Source organism: Seriola aureovittata, chromosome 16, assembly GCF_021018895.1.
Source record: "Seriola aureovittata isolate HTS-2021-v1 ecotype China chromosome 16, ASM2101889v1, whole genome shotgun sequence".
Lineage (NCBI taxonomy): Eukaryota > Metazoa > Chordata > Actinopteri > Carangiformes > Carangidae > Seriola > Seriola aureovittata.
In genome coordinates, this window is record NC_079379.1 from 21,896,975 (window position 1) to 21,915,430 (window position 18,456).

The following is an 18,456-nucleotide window of genomic DNA, read 5'->3' on the forward strand; positions in this document are numbered from 1 at the left end:
AAAGAAAATGCCAACCCTTGGAAACATTTTATGATTAACTGTGTTTACCCAGAATGCCTTTTAAAAGAAAAAGAAAAAAACCCTGCAGAAAGGAGCAGGAACAATTAGGTGTCACAGCATAGTCATAAAAATCTAGGTAGTGGTTAAACCAGAGGGAGTGTTGCTGTGAGTCTCTAGAAAAGCTTTATTGTTGTGTGTTGATGTGGGAAGCATTTAATTAAAACGGCACTGTGTTGCTGTTTCTGCCAAACACCACCAGAGGGCAGTGCAAGCAACGCCAGCCATCACAACCTGCACCATTTGTATCACAGAGACTCCATTTAAAAGGAGAAATATTTAATGTTGAAATAATAAAATATATATATATATATGTAAAAAAAAAAATACATAACAGACTCTTAGGTTTATATTTCATTAAAAATGACAGTGATTCTCAATGGCTCATAAAAGGCACTGTTATTGTAAACTGTTCACTGTAACAGTCGTACCCACACACATCTGCTGCTTATATACCCTGTTTTATACGATTACTGTAGCTAATGTTAGTAGCATTGGAGGTAATTTTGTCTGTATATAGTGTATAATGTTACACAACATGAAATGAATTTGTCTTCATCAAGTCCCAAGTGACAGTGTGGAGTATAACATGTTTTGTGTTTAACATTTAACATTTAAAAAAAAAACTATTTATTGATGAAGGTTGCAGCTGATGATTTTCTGTGAATTAGTATTTCAGTATATGAAGATAACGTATACATAGTGTGTATATATATATATATATATATATATATTATATATATATATATATATATATATATATATATGGGTTACATATATGAATGTGCGCGCTGTCAGGGTACATACCAGCCCTGCCTTTCATTTCAACACAGCTTATGACAATATACCTTCCTGTGATTATCAATACAGTGCATTCAGAAACTTTTCAGACCCTTTACTCAGTGCTTAGTTGAAGCTCCTCTGGCAGAGATTACAGCCTTGAGTTTTCTTGGGTGTGACGGGATGAGCTTTTCTCACCTGGATTTGAGGATTTTCTGCCTTTTCCTCTCTGCAGATCCACTCAACTGGGTTCAAGTCAGATCTCTGGTGGGACCACTCACGGACATTCACAGAGTTGTCCCTAAGCCACTCCTGTGCTGTCTTAGCCGTGTGCTTAGGGTCGTCGTCCTGTTGAAAGGTGAACTTTAGGTCCAGTCTGAGGTCCCGAGCGCTCCCGACCAGGTTTTCATTGTGGGTATCGCTGTACTTTGCTCTGTTCAGCTTTCCCTCAACCCTGCCGCTGAAAAACACCCCCCACAGCCTGATGCTGCCACCACCATGCACCATATTGGGCAGGTGATGCAGTGCCTGGTCTCCTTCAGACATGACATTTAGAATTGAGGCCAAACATTTCAACCTTGGTTTCCTTTAGGTGCTTTCATGTGTCTGTCTCTGAGGAGAGGCTTCTGTCTGGACACTCTGCCATAAAGCCCAGATCAGTGCAGTACTGCAGTGAGGTTGTGCTTCTGGAAGTTTCTTGCTTTCGTGCTTCGACACAATCCTGCCTCTGAGCTCTGCGGACACTTCCCTCCACCTCATGGCTTGGTTTTTATGCTTTGTCAGCTGTGAGGCCTTACGTCCAGTCAACTGACCTGACCACAGATGATCATGTGACATTTGAAACTCATTAAACTACACACCAATCAGCTACATCATTAAAACCAAAAACTAGTTGCAGGATGAGGAATGCAGTTTGAAGATGACGGTTGTCAGATCATAGTCAAATATCCCTCATATCCAAATCTTTCACTCTTTATGATGACGACCAACGTTTTGCAGTAAAAAAACACACCTGACAACTCTGCACGGACTGGCACCTGCACGCTGAAATTAAAATAGCAAGATCATTTGAGACCGGTGCAAACAGTGGTAGGCACATTTGACCATCTGGTAGGGAAATGTCCCTACTGTCAAATTAAAATTTGAATATCCAAATCTTTACTCAAATGAATGCCGATGGTGAAAAAATAGCTGTGTTATTTAATTATTTTAAACTTTTATTTAAACTAAAAAAAAAAAAAAATTTTTAACACAGTGTAATTTATGAAATTCAAATCTCAGCCATGATGATCATGTTATATCAAATCCAAGGATGGACAGTATGACATAAATGTAAACTTAAGTGTAGGAAGCTTTGTTACATTCATATTGTTTTGCATCACGGTGCCATAACATCAGATAACTGCTGCGCCTCAAACACTTTGATTTGAAAAACCTTTCCTATTGCCTGGAAATTCTTGCTAACAATTTATCAGTTTAAGACAGCAGACCGGGGGAACCTAAACCCATCTCTTTATCAGTTTATCTCGGAGCCAGAAAACACTGCTATACAGAATGATAAAGACTGACTCAGCAGGCAAACACATCACTCAGCGGGGATGATGGAGACTTAGCCGCTCAGAAGCCAAACTCTGAATAAGGATACGTGTTCATGTGGAATGGTGGAGAATGACAATTCATTTCTTCAGAAAAGTTGGTCTCCCATAACACACATAACTGCATTGTATAGTTAGTCGGCAGCGGCACGCACAAACAAAGCAGGTATGAGTCAGGTTTGAAAAGAGGGAACGCTGCTGTTCTATCACATCAGAAGGAATGAAACAATACAATGCCGCCTTGTACGTAGAAGCTGAGAGCGTCAACATCACCTTACAGTAGGTGTGTTTTTTGTTTTTTTCCTGGTTAAAGATAACAGTTGAATGCCAGTCATGGCAGTTGAATTGCAGTTGGTGTCAATAAATAATTTCTTCCAACAATAGACACATGGGCCCAGGATTTAGCAAACACTGAGATAAGGTTTGACTGGGTGTTTTATTTATAAGTGCCTTTTTAAGACATCCAAGGACACTTCGGATTGAATACGACATTGAGAACAAAAAGAAGATAAAAAATAACAGTAAAATAATTCTCTATACATATAATAAAACAATAAATACATTTCACGATGGACCAGGAAAGGACAGCCTAAACAAGAAAAAGAAACAACAGATGTGCAGCGGCGCAGACCCTGGGGAAGACTGTTCCAGATGTTAGGACCAGCTACACTAAGAGCCATGGTGCTCAGTCTGGAGGAGGGGGTGGGGTGGAATAAATGGACATCAAGAGAACGGAGTGATCGAGTAGGTTTACAGGGATGGAGAAGAATTGGATAGGTCGGGAGATACCAAGCCACGGAGACATTTGTAAAAGAGAGAAGTATTGTAAAATAAGCGCAATGATGTGCTCCCATCAAGAGCGCGTGAGACAGAGAAGTCTCGCGGCCAATTTTTGGACATACTGAAGTCTATTTAACCCCCAGGTGGGCACACAGAGGACATACTGAAGTCTATTTAACCCCCAGGTGGGCACACACAGGAGAGGAGCATTACGGCAATCAAGCCAAGATGTAATAAAGGCATGGATGACAGTCTCTGCAACGCACCAATCAGCTACATCATTAAAACCAAAAACTAGTTGCAGGATGAGGAATGCAGTTTGAAGATGACGGTTGTCAGATCATAGTCAAATATCCCTCATATCCAAATCTTTCACTCTTTATGATGACGACCAACGTTTTGCAGTAAAAAAACACACCTGACAACTCTGCACGGACTGGCACCTGCACGCTGAAATTAAAATAGCAAGATCATTTGAGACCGGTGCAAACAGTGGTAGGCACATTTGACCATCTGGTAGGGAAATGTCCCTACTGTCAAATTAAAATTTGAATATCCAAATCTTTACTCAAATGAATGCCGATGGCGAAAAAATAGCTGTGTTATTTAATTATCTTAAACTTTTATTTAAACTAAAAAAAAACAAAATTTTTAACACAGTGTAATTTATGAAATTCAAATCTCAGCCATGATGATCATGTTATATCAAATCCAAGGATGGACAGTATGACATAAATGTAAACTTAAATGTAGGAAGCTTTGTTACATTCATATTGTTTTGCATCACGGTGCCATAACATCAGATAACTGCTGCGCCTCAAACACTTTGATTTGAAAAACCTTTCCTATTGCCTGGAAATTCTTGCTAACAATTTATCAGTTTAAGACAGCAGACCGGGGGAACCTAAACCCATCTCTTTATCAGTTTATCTCGGAGCCAGAAAACACTGCTATACAGAATGATAAAGACTGACTCAGCAGGCAAACACATCACTCAGCGGGGATGATGGAGACTTAGCCGCTCAGAAGCCAAACTCTGAATAAGGATACGTGTTCATGTGGAATGGTGGAGAATGACAATTCATTACGTCAGAAAAGTTGGTCTCCCATAACACACATAACTGCATTGTATAGTTAGTCGGCAGCGGCACGCACAAACAAAGCAGGTATGAGTCAGTTTTGAAAAGAGGGAACGCTGCTGTTCTATCACATCAGAAGGAATGAAACAATACAATGCCGCCTTGTACGTAGAAGCTGAGAGCGTCAACATCACCTTACAGTAGGTGTGTTTTTTGTTTTTTTCCTGGTTAAAGATAACAGTTGAATGTGCCAGTCATGGCAGTTGAATTGCAGTTGGTGTCAATAAATAATTTCTTCCAACAATAGACACATGGGCCCAGGATTTAGCAAACACTGAGATAAGGTTTGACTGGGTGTTTTATTTATAAGTGCCTTTTTAAGACATCCAAGGACACTTCGGATTGAATACGACATTGAGAACAAAAAGAAGATAAAAAATAACAGTAAAATAATTCTCTATACATATAATAAAACAGATGTGCAGCGGCGCAGACCCTGGGGAAGACTGTTCCAGATGTTAGGACCAGCTACACTAAGAGCCATGGTGCTCAGTCTGGAGGAGGGGGTGGGGTGGAATAAATGGACATCAAGAGAACGGAGTGATCAAGTAGGTTTACAGGGATGGAGAAGAATTGGATAGGTCGGGAGATACCAAGCCACGGAGACATTTGTAAAAGAGAGAAGTATTGTAAAATAAGCGCAATGATGTGCTCCCATCAAGAGCGCGTGAGACAGAGAAGTCTCGCGGCCAATTTTTGGACATACTGAAGTCTATTTAACCCCCAGGTGGGCACACAGAGGACATACTGAAGTCTATTTAACCCCCAGGTGGGCACACAGAGGACATACTGAAGTCTATTTAACCCCCAGGTGGGCACACACAGGAGAGGAGCATTACGGCAATCAAGCCAAGATGTAATAAAGGCATGGATGACAGTCTCTGCAACGGATTGAGGAAGAGAGGAGCGTAATCTAGAAATGTTATAGGTGATGTTTTTGACATGTGTGGAGTCTAGAATTACTTCAGCAACAGAGGATGTAATAAACCCAGGGATATTAAACCAAAACAGATTGTTTTTGTTATTTTACTTCAGGACAGGAAATTGAAAGTAATTGAAAGAAAGGAAACGGCTCTGCCTTTGACCTTTGCAGGAATGGCAGTGTCCTTAATGTTATTATTTGTCTGTGGATATCAGGAATACGAGCAACACACTTCTTTGACATCATCATTTCCCATATAGCAACTGTATCTACTGTGGACTGCATTTCAACCTTAAATATAATCAGTCAACTCAAATGTTGCAAATATATCAATAACAATACTCGAAAAAAACAAAACAAAAAACCTCCACTGTGCAAAACACAATCTGTGATAAATTCAGATTTGCGAGCAGCGTTGTGAGATGAGAGGTTTACAAAGGCAATCAGAGGGCCATTATATACACTATAGTCCACAAATGGACTTCACTGGGGTTTCAGAGTAATTAGCCCAAGAACTTCCTTTAACCAGAGCCATGCTGTGTAATTCCTTTGTCCACGGAGAACAGAACTGGTGAGGCAGCCTAATTTCAAAAGCAATCTCACAGTCCCATCATGAGCATGGGATTTTCATTAGCATCTTGTTACTGCTCAAACTCCAATTACCTCTTAATTGGAGCTCATTTTGCACTTATTTATGGAATAATAATCAACACTGCATGCCGCTGAGCCCAGAATTAGGTGGAAGCGGGTATGAAGTTGAATACCAATAGAGGCTGACAGAAACGATAGACATGTATGCAACTTTTCAAGACGTGCGTCACACTAAATGCTCACGATGTCAGTGCACACAATGTCAGGTAATAACACTTGTTAATTAGCACTCAACACAAAGTACAGTTGAAGGTGACGGCAATGTCATTAGTTTTGCAGCAATTTTGTCATGAACCAAAGAGTTGGACAAATTCAAATTTGTCAACAAAGTTATTACAATTCATCCTGTGAGTAGTGGGGGTGGTGACGGTGATGCAGCAACCCCAGCCCCCACCTCCAGGTGTATGTTATTATGTGCCTGCAATGCAATAGGACAGTACAACAGTAAATACGGAAGCAGACATATTGAATTTACTTTGAGCTCTGAGCTACAGGAACTGTTCAACCACCATAGTAGCTCTCCCATAGACAGCTGATAACCAACAGCAGGTTCTCAGGTGCTACTAACACAGTATCCGGGCAGAAATGGACAAAGCTGATTCTTATTGGCTAATTGGACTCATTAACTCTTATCCCTTGCACTCTCAAGTATGAGAGCATGTATAAGGCAAACCAGATTTGGGGCAGGTGATGGATGGGTAGATGGAGGTTCTAAAAAGAATATCGGCCTTTATTTTTTTTAAAACGGAACAATTGAACATGAACATTTTGGTATATATATATATATATATATATATACACATACATATATATATATACATATATTACTGTAATTTTACATAGATTTGTATGTAATTTAAGAAAGCAGAAAAAAATGTTTTGTTACTGTCCTCATTATGATGTTGTTTCATGTTGTTTTCTTTGTTTTTTTTCTTAATGTGTAGTTTGTCTTGCACTAGTTACATCAAGTAACCTGAACTATCACATTAATACTTCTTCAATGTTGGGGAACAATAATCCACAGTTCTTATTCTGTGCAGAAATTAATTGCATGAAGTTAATATGATGCTTCAGTAGTCTGAGATTGACAAATCAAGTCTTTATTGTACAAAATATCTTCATTGTGTTACGGCAGCTCAGCAAAGAAACCCCAGGTAACCAAAAAGAGGGAGTATTGTACAAAAGCACACAGACGGTCACTTTGGAAGATATCCATTTGATTTGATTATTTCAGGCTGGTGGAGTCTCATAATAGCTTCTGCTGAACTTTAGAATTCATTTCTGCATAGATAATGACAATAAAAAAAATAGATAATAGCCTGCATGAAAAGGAGGAATTATAACAGCAAGAAAAACAACAATTTTAATTTAAATATGGTCACTGTGACTGTTGCAGTTGATGTCTGTAAATGGAGAAATAGTTCTCCAATATGTGCACAACAGCAAGCACATTTTAAACTTTAAACAATGGAGTGTGCATTTTGGACACTGTGTGAAAATGAGGATGTCCTGCTGTTGCCTTTTCAAGGATGTACATCACATACTTCCCTGTTTGTGAAATACAGCGGAGAGGCACAGCAGTTCTCCCAATAAGATCTCAAATGGTTCAGGTTATGGTAATCTGCAGGTTACAGATCATTAAATTAAAATTAAAGTAGAAAAGAGTTATATGATGGTGGCCGCCCTTATCCATCTCCTGTCTTTTGTTATTGTTCAGTAGTTTGATTTGTTGTGTGTGTTACTTTTTTGCTTATTTCTATAACAGACATGTTGATCAAACCCCCTTAACCAAGTCAACAACTAACAGCACTTTCTGTATGCACACACGTTAGGAAAGATCTAATAGTTAATACCTTAATATTTGGTCATTCTTTCCTTGTGTCAGACATTATAAAGCAGGCAGCAGAATTTCCTAATAAATGATGAAATTAATGAGGTAATTCGTTTAGGGATTCATCAGAGAATCACTAGAGAAATTAAGGCTTCCAGGCCAAAATAAGTTTAAAAGCCACCAGACGCCTGATGCTAAATAGACTGCACACATGCAGCCCTTTCCATAAATGTCCTGTTGTGTCTGAATAAAGCTGTAAGGAACATTTAAATTTGTCAATATCCAAACAACAAAAAGCCATCACTGTTATGAATTCCCTGTTTAACAACTTTAGTTTCCTCCCAGGGAGCAGTTTGAATGCCTCGCCCCTCTAGTGAAACCAGTCCCATAAGTTACAGTCTGGTTGTGTGCCCATCAATGTCAAGAGTTTTATTAATTTTTTTACAAAATATGGCAAAGCATAAAAATCTGAGTTCCTGGCACAGTACATGCCTAAGGGCATGACACACCTAAATTAAGCTAATTAGCAGCCGCTAATATATTAATCTGACACATTTTGTTTGTTTAACTCGCATTGGCCAGCAACAACAATCAAACAGGATGCGGCATTCGAGCCGCGATTGATTGGTAATAAAATGGCCTGAAGTGTGCCAAGAAAAATATTCCCAAGAACATTACACCACCACCAGCCTGGATTGTTGACACAAGGTGTGTCCATGGATTCATGCTGTTGACGCCAGTTTCTGTCAGCTCCAACCAGCCTGGTCGTTCTCCTCCGACCTCTCTTCTCATACCATTCTGAATGTTCTCTGTTGCCTTGACACATGTCATGCATTGCACAGCTGTCACATGATTGGCTGCGTACAGGTGTCCTATTAAAGTCAAACTAGAAAAAGTAAAACATATGGGGGAAGAGAAAAAATCCCCCAGCATATTCCACAAATATAATTCCACATTAAAGGAGAGTGTACATTATCCAAAGTATTAAATGAAGCTTGTTTTGATCAAGTTCAATCAAGAAGACTAACTTTGTCATTTTCATTCACAATTCTTTTTCCTTCTCTCACCCCACTTATTGTAATCGGCTTACTTCAGGTGTTTCCAGTAACCAAATCGTATTTCGCCACAACCTAAACCAGCCGGTCGTTGCGTTGTCACTGTCAAACTTTAAAATCCATTCTGCCCTCTTCCGCTGGCAGCTGTCAGTTCATATTGCTGCGACCCTCCTCCACCCCATCCACCTCCAGTCTTTATATCCAGTGCCAGGTCGAGCTCATCAGAGTCCTCATCACACCCAGAACTCCAGCTTCTCTTCTTCCCACCACCACCAGTGTCTAGACCCCGGGGGGTTTCCTATACTTCACACAGCCTCATCCCCTTTTCACATATCATGACATCACGATGGGGTCTAGTCGCCAAAGACTCTCACATCTCTCACTTTTCCTCTCGCAACACAAGTTTATTTGTCGATTCAGAATGAATTCTCTCCTGATTGAAATATTACTTTATAATAATACACTATAATTCAGAAACTACAAACAAACCATGACCTTTCCCTAACCTTGACTCTTATTCCTTAATAAAATACTCTGCCTCTGAACATAATCCAGCCAGAGATTACATTTTCAACAAAACCTATTTGCCACTGCGGTCGAGGATCGCAGCGAGGAGATAAAAAAAAAAGGAGTCAACTGATACAATAACCAAACTGAAGTTCACAAAATGCTCTCTAAAAATATTAACAATGTTACTTTGCCATGCATTTTTTATTTTTTCATATCTTCACCAATGTGGATGATGTGTAAAATGAGTCTATGCCAATGTACCATTCATGCATGATGGCGATATACACATATATACAGTATGTAACGCCATGGTATAATTCGCACACTGGTTAAAGTACACAGTGCTGCTCATGTTAATGCAATTGACATAAATAGAAAGAGACACAAACAAAAAGAGAAACAAAAAATTACCATCCTTTAAAAAAATGGATTATCTGATTTTTGTGTAGTTGCTGAATAACGTCATATTCATGCGTTCCAGCATGAGGTCCAGTTCTCAGGTGTTTGTTTTTGAGTATTTCAAAGTAATGACTCCAGTTTCCATCTTTGTCCACTCCATAGCCGAACACACTGACCTAGGATAACAAAAAATGAATATATGATAAAACCATCAAACTATACACAAGCAGCGTTGGCAGAGTGGCTCATCTCATTCAGACAAAACAACCTATCAAGCCAGTTGGGTCAGTCAGTCAGTCAGTGTGGGTTAAACTAAGCAGATACAGATATGCAGATATAACACACTGACGTCCAACAACATTATTTAACATAAACAACAATGCTCACCCAACTTTTAACACATTTCAGGATGTGCGTTACTAAAACCGAGTAAACTGCTGCCCGATGCAACAGACTGGTACCCAGTTTTGTTAATCTCCCATCTCAACATTAACTCTTTGAGAAGAAAGCTCTATCGAATCGTCTGAATCTGACCTGAGCTGGTACTAAATTGGCAGGAGAAACGGAAACGTGGCCACATGTTGAAAAGCAATCAGAGGCATCATTCGGAGGAGACTGTCCTCACCAGCACAATGACAGCACTGTTTGTTCAAGTGTCTAAAACAACCTCTCCCTGACGAGAGCCTCTCATGACTATTGTGAATTATGTCTGTTGTTTCTCAGAATCCAAGGCGGAGGTATGGTAATGTGTGTTTTGTTACAGCACTGACAAAAAACCTCTTGCAGAGGAGGTCAGGGTGGATGAACTTTACATTCTTCCTCTCTTTTTCTTACAGTGAAGTCGCATTAGGAAGTCATCGCTCCATGGCCAGTATGCACAGGAGGAATAATTACAACGTGCATGTGTGAATAAATATAAACTTTTATAAAACGTTTGTGTGAAAACCTGAACTAACCTTTATCATGGAGGTGGTTTTTGTACTGGTCATTCATAAAACACTCATATGTTGTTTTGGAAGGCTACAAGCATATTTTGTCATTTACTTTGGAGGACTTATTCATTAACTGAGAACGCAGGAAAAACCTTCGTAAAATGCTGCGAAATGGCACAAGGTTACTTGTTTTTTTCTATCCTTCATCATTTATTTGCAACAACTTGTCAATCATTAGTTTGTTAAATCTAAAGATTAACTTACCTCGTCACAAATGTGCAGGGCGAGGACCAAAGCCATGAAGCCAGTGGACGGATACCTGCCCTTTTTTTCCAGCCATGTGTCGTGAACATACCTCATGAAAGCTGGATTGACCACCATCACCTGTCACACATCAGAATTAGCCTTGAAACTTGTTGTTTATGAACCATCACCTTTGCAGCCAACGAAGTTGACATTCAAAACAATTCTCACCAAGTCCTTGTTGGCTTTGATGTGTGATTTTACTGGCATGTAGGACCTGGAGGAAATAACATGGAATGTCAAAATCAAACTAAAGCACAGATGCTTTTCCTTCATTATGTCTTGAACAAAAGGAAAATTCATGGTTATGGTTTAACGAAGCCGACGAGAGACAGTACAGTCTGTACAGTAAATGAAGGGCTCACGACTTACTGCACTTGGCACTGAATGTTTGCATTGGATGTAAATTGTGCGCTGCAGGTCGATCTAATATAAATGTTAATCTTTAACAACAAAATGAACAATCGGTTGTCACAGACGAGGGGGCTCTTTAGTGATACACTGAAAACCTACAGAATCCTTCAGAGCAGACATCTAGAAACCAGATTACAGTATATGTGTAACAGAGAATGTGTTGACATGCTCTGTAGTAACCTGGTTACTGGAAATCTGCGTATACATTGCAACAGCTCAGTAATCAGATTTCTCCCCCTGCCCCTGACCTTTCGCTGAAAGCCGTTCTTACTTATTTTAACTGTAGTCGTGACAGAAGACGCCGTCTCTGTCCCAGAGTTTAACAAGTAGTCAAATGTTCTGCATGGAGACAGACTTGTTTACATATCTAGAGGCAACTTTGTGCTGGTTTCTCATTTCATCCGGCGGCTCTGCTGTTACGTTTCCTGTCTGCAGTCTTTTGACATGAACATGCATACTTGTAAAGAGCCGATTAGAAACCTGGTTATCTGCTGTAAAACAAAAAACAGTGTTCTCCTGAGGAACTCTACCGGCGTCTCGTTTACATGACATTTAAGAAATAATCGTACTGGAAAAAGCAGACTGTGAGGCATTACTTAGGTGTATGGAAATGCTCTGATATCCTGCTCAACTAGACTAAATTTACATCTTCACATCTTGTTCTCTGCTCACAGGTTGAGCCCTTTAACCTGGATTCCCCGGGCATCTATCTGTCATCCAACAGAGCGTAGCACATCGGACAGAAGGGAAGCGTAAACATCACGGTACACACCCACTGCTGTGTGATTTTCTTTCTTTCTCTCTCTCTCTCTCTCTCTCTCTCTCACACACACACACACACACACACACACACACACACACACACACACACACACACACACACACACACAAAAAGTGACACCTTATTCTTCAGTTCATCTGGAAAAAAATCTATAATTCCAGATATGAAAATACAGGGTTTTCACCTATGGAAGATTTATTTTTTGTAAGAATTCAGACTTTAATCCCAGAGTTCTGACTTTACTTAGGTGCATGGAAATGCTCTGATAACCTGCTCAACTAGAATTGAAATTTTACATCTTAACATCTTGTTCTCTGTTCACAGGTTGAGCCCTTTAACCTGGATTCCCCGGGCACATATGGGTTTCAAGACAATCTTGCAAAGGTTTCTTTGAATTAACAGTAATGTCCAATAAGCTGTGGGCCAGCAGTCATAGCCAAGGAAAGACACTGATTAATGCAATGGTTGTGGGCACAGAGGAAGAGCCTGAGTATATATGTGAGTAGAGTAGTTTGCCCTGAAATGACTGGGCTGCCATGTTTGGAGATTTTGTCCTCCTTTAGAAAGGGAGACCTAAGCTACAAAACGTCCTGCCACGACAGCCAGACTGACATTCCTCAGTGTGTTACCTTTGCCTTCATTTGCAGAGGCTGCAAAGTCCTGTTTAACACACAAACCTAACAATGGGATATAGCACCAACAGATAATAAAGCACCTGTTAGGTTTCCATGGTATCCAAGGTAAATGTGTCGTGACGGAAAGGTGATCACTGACTGACTCACTCACTGACTCATTGTGTTCATAGAAAACATATCAAAACGTACAAAAATGACATTTCCACCTAAACATGTTTGCTGATTCAGTCTAGTTGTATAGAAACATCATTTCTGGGAGAGAAAAGTTGAATCTAAACATACAGTACAGAGCAGGTATGTGATTGGCTCTTGTTTCAGCCTGAACGAGCCAATCACATGTAGCAACTGTTGTGTTTGCCTTGATATGAAGAAATGAAATGGTAATTTGGGAAATAAAAACTAACGGAATTGAATAATAATGGCATACATAACATTTCATATTCTTGTTATATATTTTGTTCCATATTTACACTTTTCCTGTGTTTTATTTGAACCAAAAACCATCTGAATGTAGTTTTACATATCCCCTCTCCGGCTTCTGTCTGGAACAGGTCAGAGAGCCACAGAGAAGGGAGAATCTGAGCGTCATTATCCGATTTGTTTACTTAGTATTTAATACTTTACGTCTACATACAGATGGAAACTGCCAATCACATGCATAGTCGATAAAAATATGACTCACGCTCCAGAAAACCCCGTAGTGAAGGCTTTAATGAGCCACTCCAGGTCCTGTATCTTGAATGGAACCAACACAAGATGAGTGGTGTTGTCCAAGTCCACGGCGCTCTCTGGATACATGACATGATGAGTCGTTCTTTTCCCAACATCTGCTTCGTAGCCTTTGGTACGGCCACTGTTGATTCTAAATTTCACAGAGGAATATATATCATCACATGTTACTGTCATTGGCAGAAACAGATGAAGCGGCTGCTTGAATTTGAACTTTTAGTTTCTGACACAGAGGAGGAAATTTGCAGTGTGTGTCCAACGGGGTCGCTAATAATTGCTCAAAAGATTAAAACAGCTTCCTTCAGATAAAAATGTACCTTATGATAACATCATGGAAGTCTATCAGAGGTCCATAACGTGATCCATTCAAATTACCAGAGTTCCCCACCACAGCACAAGTCCTGCAGCGGTCAGAGCTGGCCTCTACATCTGGAGTGGCTGGGAACGTCTTAAACAGGTTGTCCACTGTTGCACTGTAGTAAATGAAGTTGCGTTTTTCAAGCTGTATGCCCTAACACAGCAAAACATAAAATACTGTCAGACAAGTTGTGAACTGTATTACATAGGGGAAAAAAGTCAGTGAAGCTGTGTCAATATATGCTCATATTTCATTTCCTGATGGGTCACTTTTTCTTGCAAGTTGTCAACTTACTTTCCACCACCTGAACGCCGCCTCAGAGAGACTGTGCTTTGCTGACAAAAATGGCTCAACAGATTTGTTGAAACGCTGCATGAACCACACATCATCCTCTGATAAACATTTCCCACAGGCACAGGGGCTTGTGTTGTGGAAAGGGGAGAAATTCTCCAAAGACACTTCCGCCACACGTTCCCTCAAAACCACAAAGACACCGACGCAGAGCAGCAAAATGAACACCCTCACTTTTGACACCATCTCGGCTGCTTGATGCTTGTTACTGGGAATCTGTTTGCATCTGTAAGCAAAGTGAGCAGTAAAATACAAAGTGAGTCTACATTCAGGAGCCAGGAACAAATTACCATATCATCTTTATTTAGTTACAGTAGGCAAAACAAACGAGTCAGTTTGGTACTGGAGCAGTCACTGACTAAGGGTCATATGTGGGTTACATGCACGTGACGTGACGCCACACCTCACCTCTCCCTCCCTCCTGCCAGTTCTGGTGAAGCAATCGGCACAATTCGCTATTATTCCTCCTCCCTTCACTGTTTAGTGACGTGATCACAGGTGAAAACTTGGCTGTTGTACTGATATTTACGTGTACATTCACATACACACAGATACATTTACCGATGTGTTGCTTACACTTTGTCAGAGCGCGTGGCATAGCGCGCGCCTCGCCTCGCCGGCTTTCATGTGAGGTCGGCAAAACAGGGGCGAAACATTTTCCTTTGTTAAATAGTTCGATTTCGCGCGCTTAGGGGTCACGTGATAACACTAATTTGTTTCCTGTTTGCAATATTGATTTAAATACATTTTTATTTTTATTATTAACTATGGGAGCTTTATCTAGCCAGTGAATTTGCTTTATCGATATATCTTCTTTATTTATTTATTTATTTTTGTTGTAAATATTAAGCCTGGTGGGAGGGGCTATGGGTTTATGACGGGATGCCTGGCCTGGAGTCAGTCTGAACGCTTACATACAGAGTGCTTTACCTTTGTTAGCCTATTCACTATTTTTTATTTATTTCAATTTATTTATTGTAAATAATTGCATAATTTGCACTTTGGGAGGTCAGCAAATGTATAAGACCCAAACTGTCTTTGACCTTGCCTGTATTTTTTTCCCATTGAGGAGGAGTTTGAGACAGAACTGGCGACAGCTCATAAAATCCATATAAAATAAATCTCTACATAAACTCATCTTCACATCAGTAAAATACAGCTGACAGTTAAATCACACAGTGCATTTTGTCTTTGATGAGAACTCCTTCAGACTTTTTTATTATATAACACATTATCATTATTATTGTCAACAAAGCTACTACTAATACTAATAATAATAATGCTAAATAATAACAATAATATGCTAATACATCGTTTCTGGTGGCAGTATTGTTACTTGATTCTTCGTCCATTATTTTATGAGTCAGAATTTACCTTAAATCTATGAAAGTCCAGTCATTATTATTGTTATTATTATTATCATTTAAAATGTATTTATCATGAATTGATTTATCTCTTACCTGATGGGAGTAAATCCTCTTATAGTCCACTTATATTTGGCCAGTGTTCACACCAGTGAAGTTGATGGCAGGTAATGCCAAACTTTCAGTGGAGAGGATTTAAAAATAGAAAGGTGTGGCTTCCAAGTCTTCCTCCTGCTCCACAGTTTGACAGAGACAGTTCAAACGGAGACAGGAATCCGTGTACATTAATAACTCCTGCAGGTGTATCACAACCTGCAAATACAGGATCCCCAAGTTAATTAAACTCCTTCGTTCATCTTCATCCTCCTCCTCATTCTTTATAAGATTAAAGCTCCAGAGGAAAGAAACAGCGGCGTAAAGTTGGTGTCCCGTGACCCGCTTCAATCCAGATTTTACGAGATAAAAACAAAACAAAACCAAAAAAAACACAATGTCCGTCACCCAACAGACCATAGCATGTCGAACAGAAGGGAAGCGTAAACACCATGGTACACACCAACTGCTGTGTGATTCTCTCTCACACACACTCACACACACACACACACACACACACACACACACACACACACACACACAAATAGCCTGCATAGGTGTGTTCTGAAATATGAGCATATTACATGGCTTCTCAGTGTAAAAAAAGTGACACCTTATTCTTCAGTTCATCTGAAAAAAAAACTATATTTCCAGATATGAAAATACAGGGTTTTCACCTATGGAAGATTTATTTTTTGCAAGAATTCAGACTTTAATCCCAGAGTTCTGACTTTACTTAGGTGCATGGAAATGCTCTGATAGCCTGCTCAACTAGAAAAGAAATTTTACATCTTAACACTTGTTCTCTGTTCACAGGTTGAGCCCTTTAACCTGGATTCCCCGGGCACATATGGGTTTCAAGACAATCTTGCAAAGGTTTCTTTGAATTAACAGTAATGTCCAATAAGCTGTGGGCCAGCAGTCATAGCCAAGGAAAGACACTGATTAATGCAATGGTTGTGGGCACAGAGGAAGAGCCTGAGTATATATGTGAGTAGAGTAGTTTGCCCTTTAATGACTGGGCTGCCATGTTTGGAGATTTTGTCCTCCTTTAGAAAGGGAGACCTAAGCTACAAAACGTCCTGCCACGACAGCCAGACTGACATTCCTCAGTGTGTTACCTTTGCCTTCATTTGCAGAGGCTGCAAAGTCCTGTTTAACACACCAACCTAACAATGGGATATAGCACCAACAGATAATAAAGCACCTGTTAGGTTTCCATGGTATCCAAGGTAAATGTGTCGTGACGGAAAGGTGATCACTGACTGACTCACTCACTGACTCGTTGTGTTCATAGAAAACATATCAAAACGTACAAAAATGACATTTCCAGCTAAACATGTTTGCTGATTCAGTCTAGTTGTATAGAAACATTATTTCTGGGAGAGAAAAGTTGAATCTAAACATACAGTACAGAGCAGGTATGTGATTGGCTCTTGTTTCAGCCTGAACGAGCCAATCACATGTAGCAACTGTTGTGTTTGCCTTGATATGAAGAAATGAAATGGTAATTTGGGAAAATTTGACAATCACATGCATAGTCAATAAAATATGACTCACGCTCCAGAAAACCCCGTAGTGAAGGCTTTAATGAGCCACTCCAGGTCCTGTATCTTGAATGGAACCAACACAAGATGAGTGGTGTTGTCCAAGTCCACGGCGCTCTCTGGATACATGACATGATGAGTCGTTCTTTTCCCAACATCTGCTTCGTAGCCTTTGGTACGGCCAGTGTTCATTCTAAATAGCGCAGAGGAATATATATCATCACGTTACTGTCATTGGCAGAAACAGATAAAGTCAGTCTTACTTACTTTCCACCACCTGAACGCCGCCTCAGAGAGACTGTGCTTTGCTGACAAAAATGGCTCAACAGATTTGTTGAAACGCTGCATGAACCACACATCATCCTCTGATAAACATTTCCCACAGGCACAGGGGCTTGTGTCGTGGAAAGGGGAGAAATTCTCCAAAGACACTTCCGCCACACGTTCCCTCAAAACCACAAAGACACTGACGCAGAGCAGCAAAATGAACATCCTCACTTTTGACACCATCTCGGCTGCTTGATGCTTGTTACTGGGAATCTGTTTGCATCTGTAAGCAAAGTGAGCAGTAAAATACAAAGTGAGTCTACATTCAGGAGCCAGGAACAAATTACCACATCATCTTTATTTAGTTACGGTAGGCAAAACAAACGAGTCAGTTTGGTACTGGAGCAGTCACTGACTAAGGGTCATATGCGGGTTACATGCACGCGACACCACACCTCACCTCACCTCTCCCTCCCTCCTCCCAGTTCTGGTGAAGCAATCGGCACAATTCGCTGTTATTCCTCCTCCCTTCACTGTTTAGTGACGTGATCACAGGTGAAAACTTGGCTGTTGTACTGATATTTACGTGTACATTCACATACACACAGATACATTTACCGATGTGTTGCTTACACTTTGTCAGGGCGCGTGGCATAGCGCGCGCCTCGCCTCGCCGGCTTTCATGTGAGGTCGGCAAAACAGGGGCGAAGCATTTTCCTTTGTTAAATAGTTCGATTTCGCGCGCTTAGGGGTCACGTGATAACACTAATTTGTTTCCTGTTTGCAATATTAATTTAAATACGTTTTTATTTCATAAACTATGACAACTTTATCTAGCCAGAGAATTTGCTTTATCGATATATCTTCTTTTTTGTTGTTGTAAATATTAAGCCTGGTGGGAGGGGCTATGGGTTTATGATGGGATGCCTGGCCTGGAGTCAGTCTTTCAGTCAAATTTGATTC

General features: G+C 40.1%; 1 protein-coding gene and 1 long non-coding RNA gene across 4 annotated transcripts in view; one reads left to right on the forward strand and one right to left on the reverse strand.

Moving 5' to 3' along the window:
• The window catches only part of LOC130184239 (uncharacterized), a 31,122-nt gene extending 19,006 nt beyond the window's left edge, over positions 1 to 12,116 (forward strand). For both annotated transcript variants that reach the window (XR_008829949.1, XR_008829950.1), the window contains exon 4: positions 12,043 to 12,116. This is a non-coding gene — a long non-coding RNA (uncharacterized LOC130184239). The remainder of the gene's footprint in view (positions 1 to 12,042) is intronic.
• LOC130184238 (CMP-N-acetylneuraminate-beta-galactosamide-alpha-2,3-sialyltransferase 1-like) lies at positions 7,004 to 17,867 on the reverse strand. Of its 2 annotated transcripts, XM_056400118.1 has the most exons (9): positions 17,725 to 17,867; positions 17,240 to 17,419; positions 15,683 to 15,898; positions 14,166 to 14,448; positions 13,831 to 14,024; positions 13,467 to 13,646; positions 11,126 to 11,171; positions 10,916 to 11,035; positions 7,004 to 9,895 (listed from the first exon to the last, which is right to left on the reverse strand). In XM_056400118.1, the coding sequence occupies exons 4-9, from the start codon at positions 14,406 to 14,408 to the stop codon at positions 9,728 to 9,730; spliced, it is 951 nt and encodes a 316-aa protein (XP_056256093.1). In that variant the 5' UTR covers positions 14,409 to 14,448; positions 15,683 to 15,898; positions 17,240 to 17,419; positions 17,725 to 17,867; the 3' UTR covers positions 7,004 to 9,727. The 2 variants fall into 2 exon arrangements, with proteins under 2 accessions (XP_056256093.1, XP_056256094.1); XM_056400119.1 differs by lacking the exons at positions 15,683 to 15,898; positions 17,240 to 17,419; positions 17,725 to 17,867 and adding an exon at positions 14,631 to 14,845.
• Positions 17,868 to 18,456: the final 589 nt, after the last annotated feature.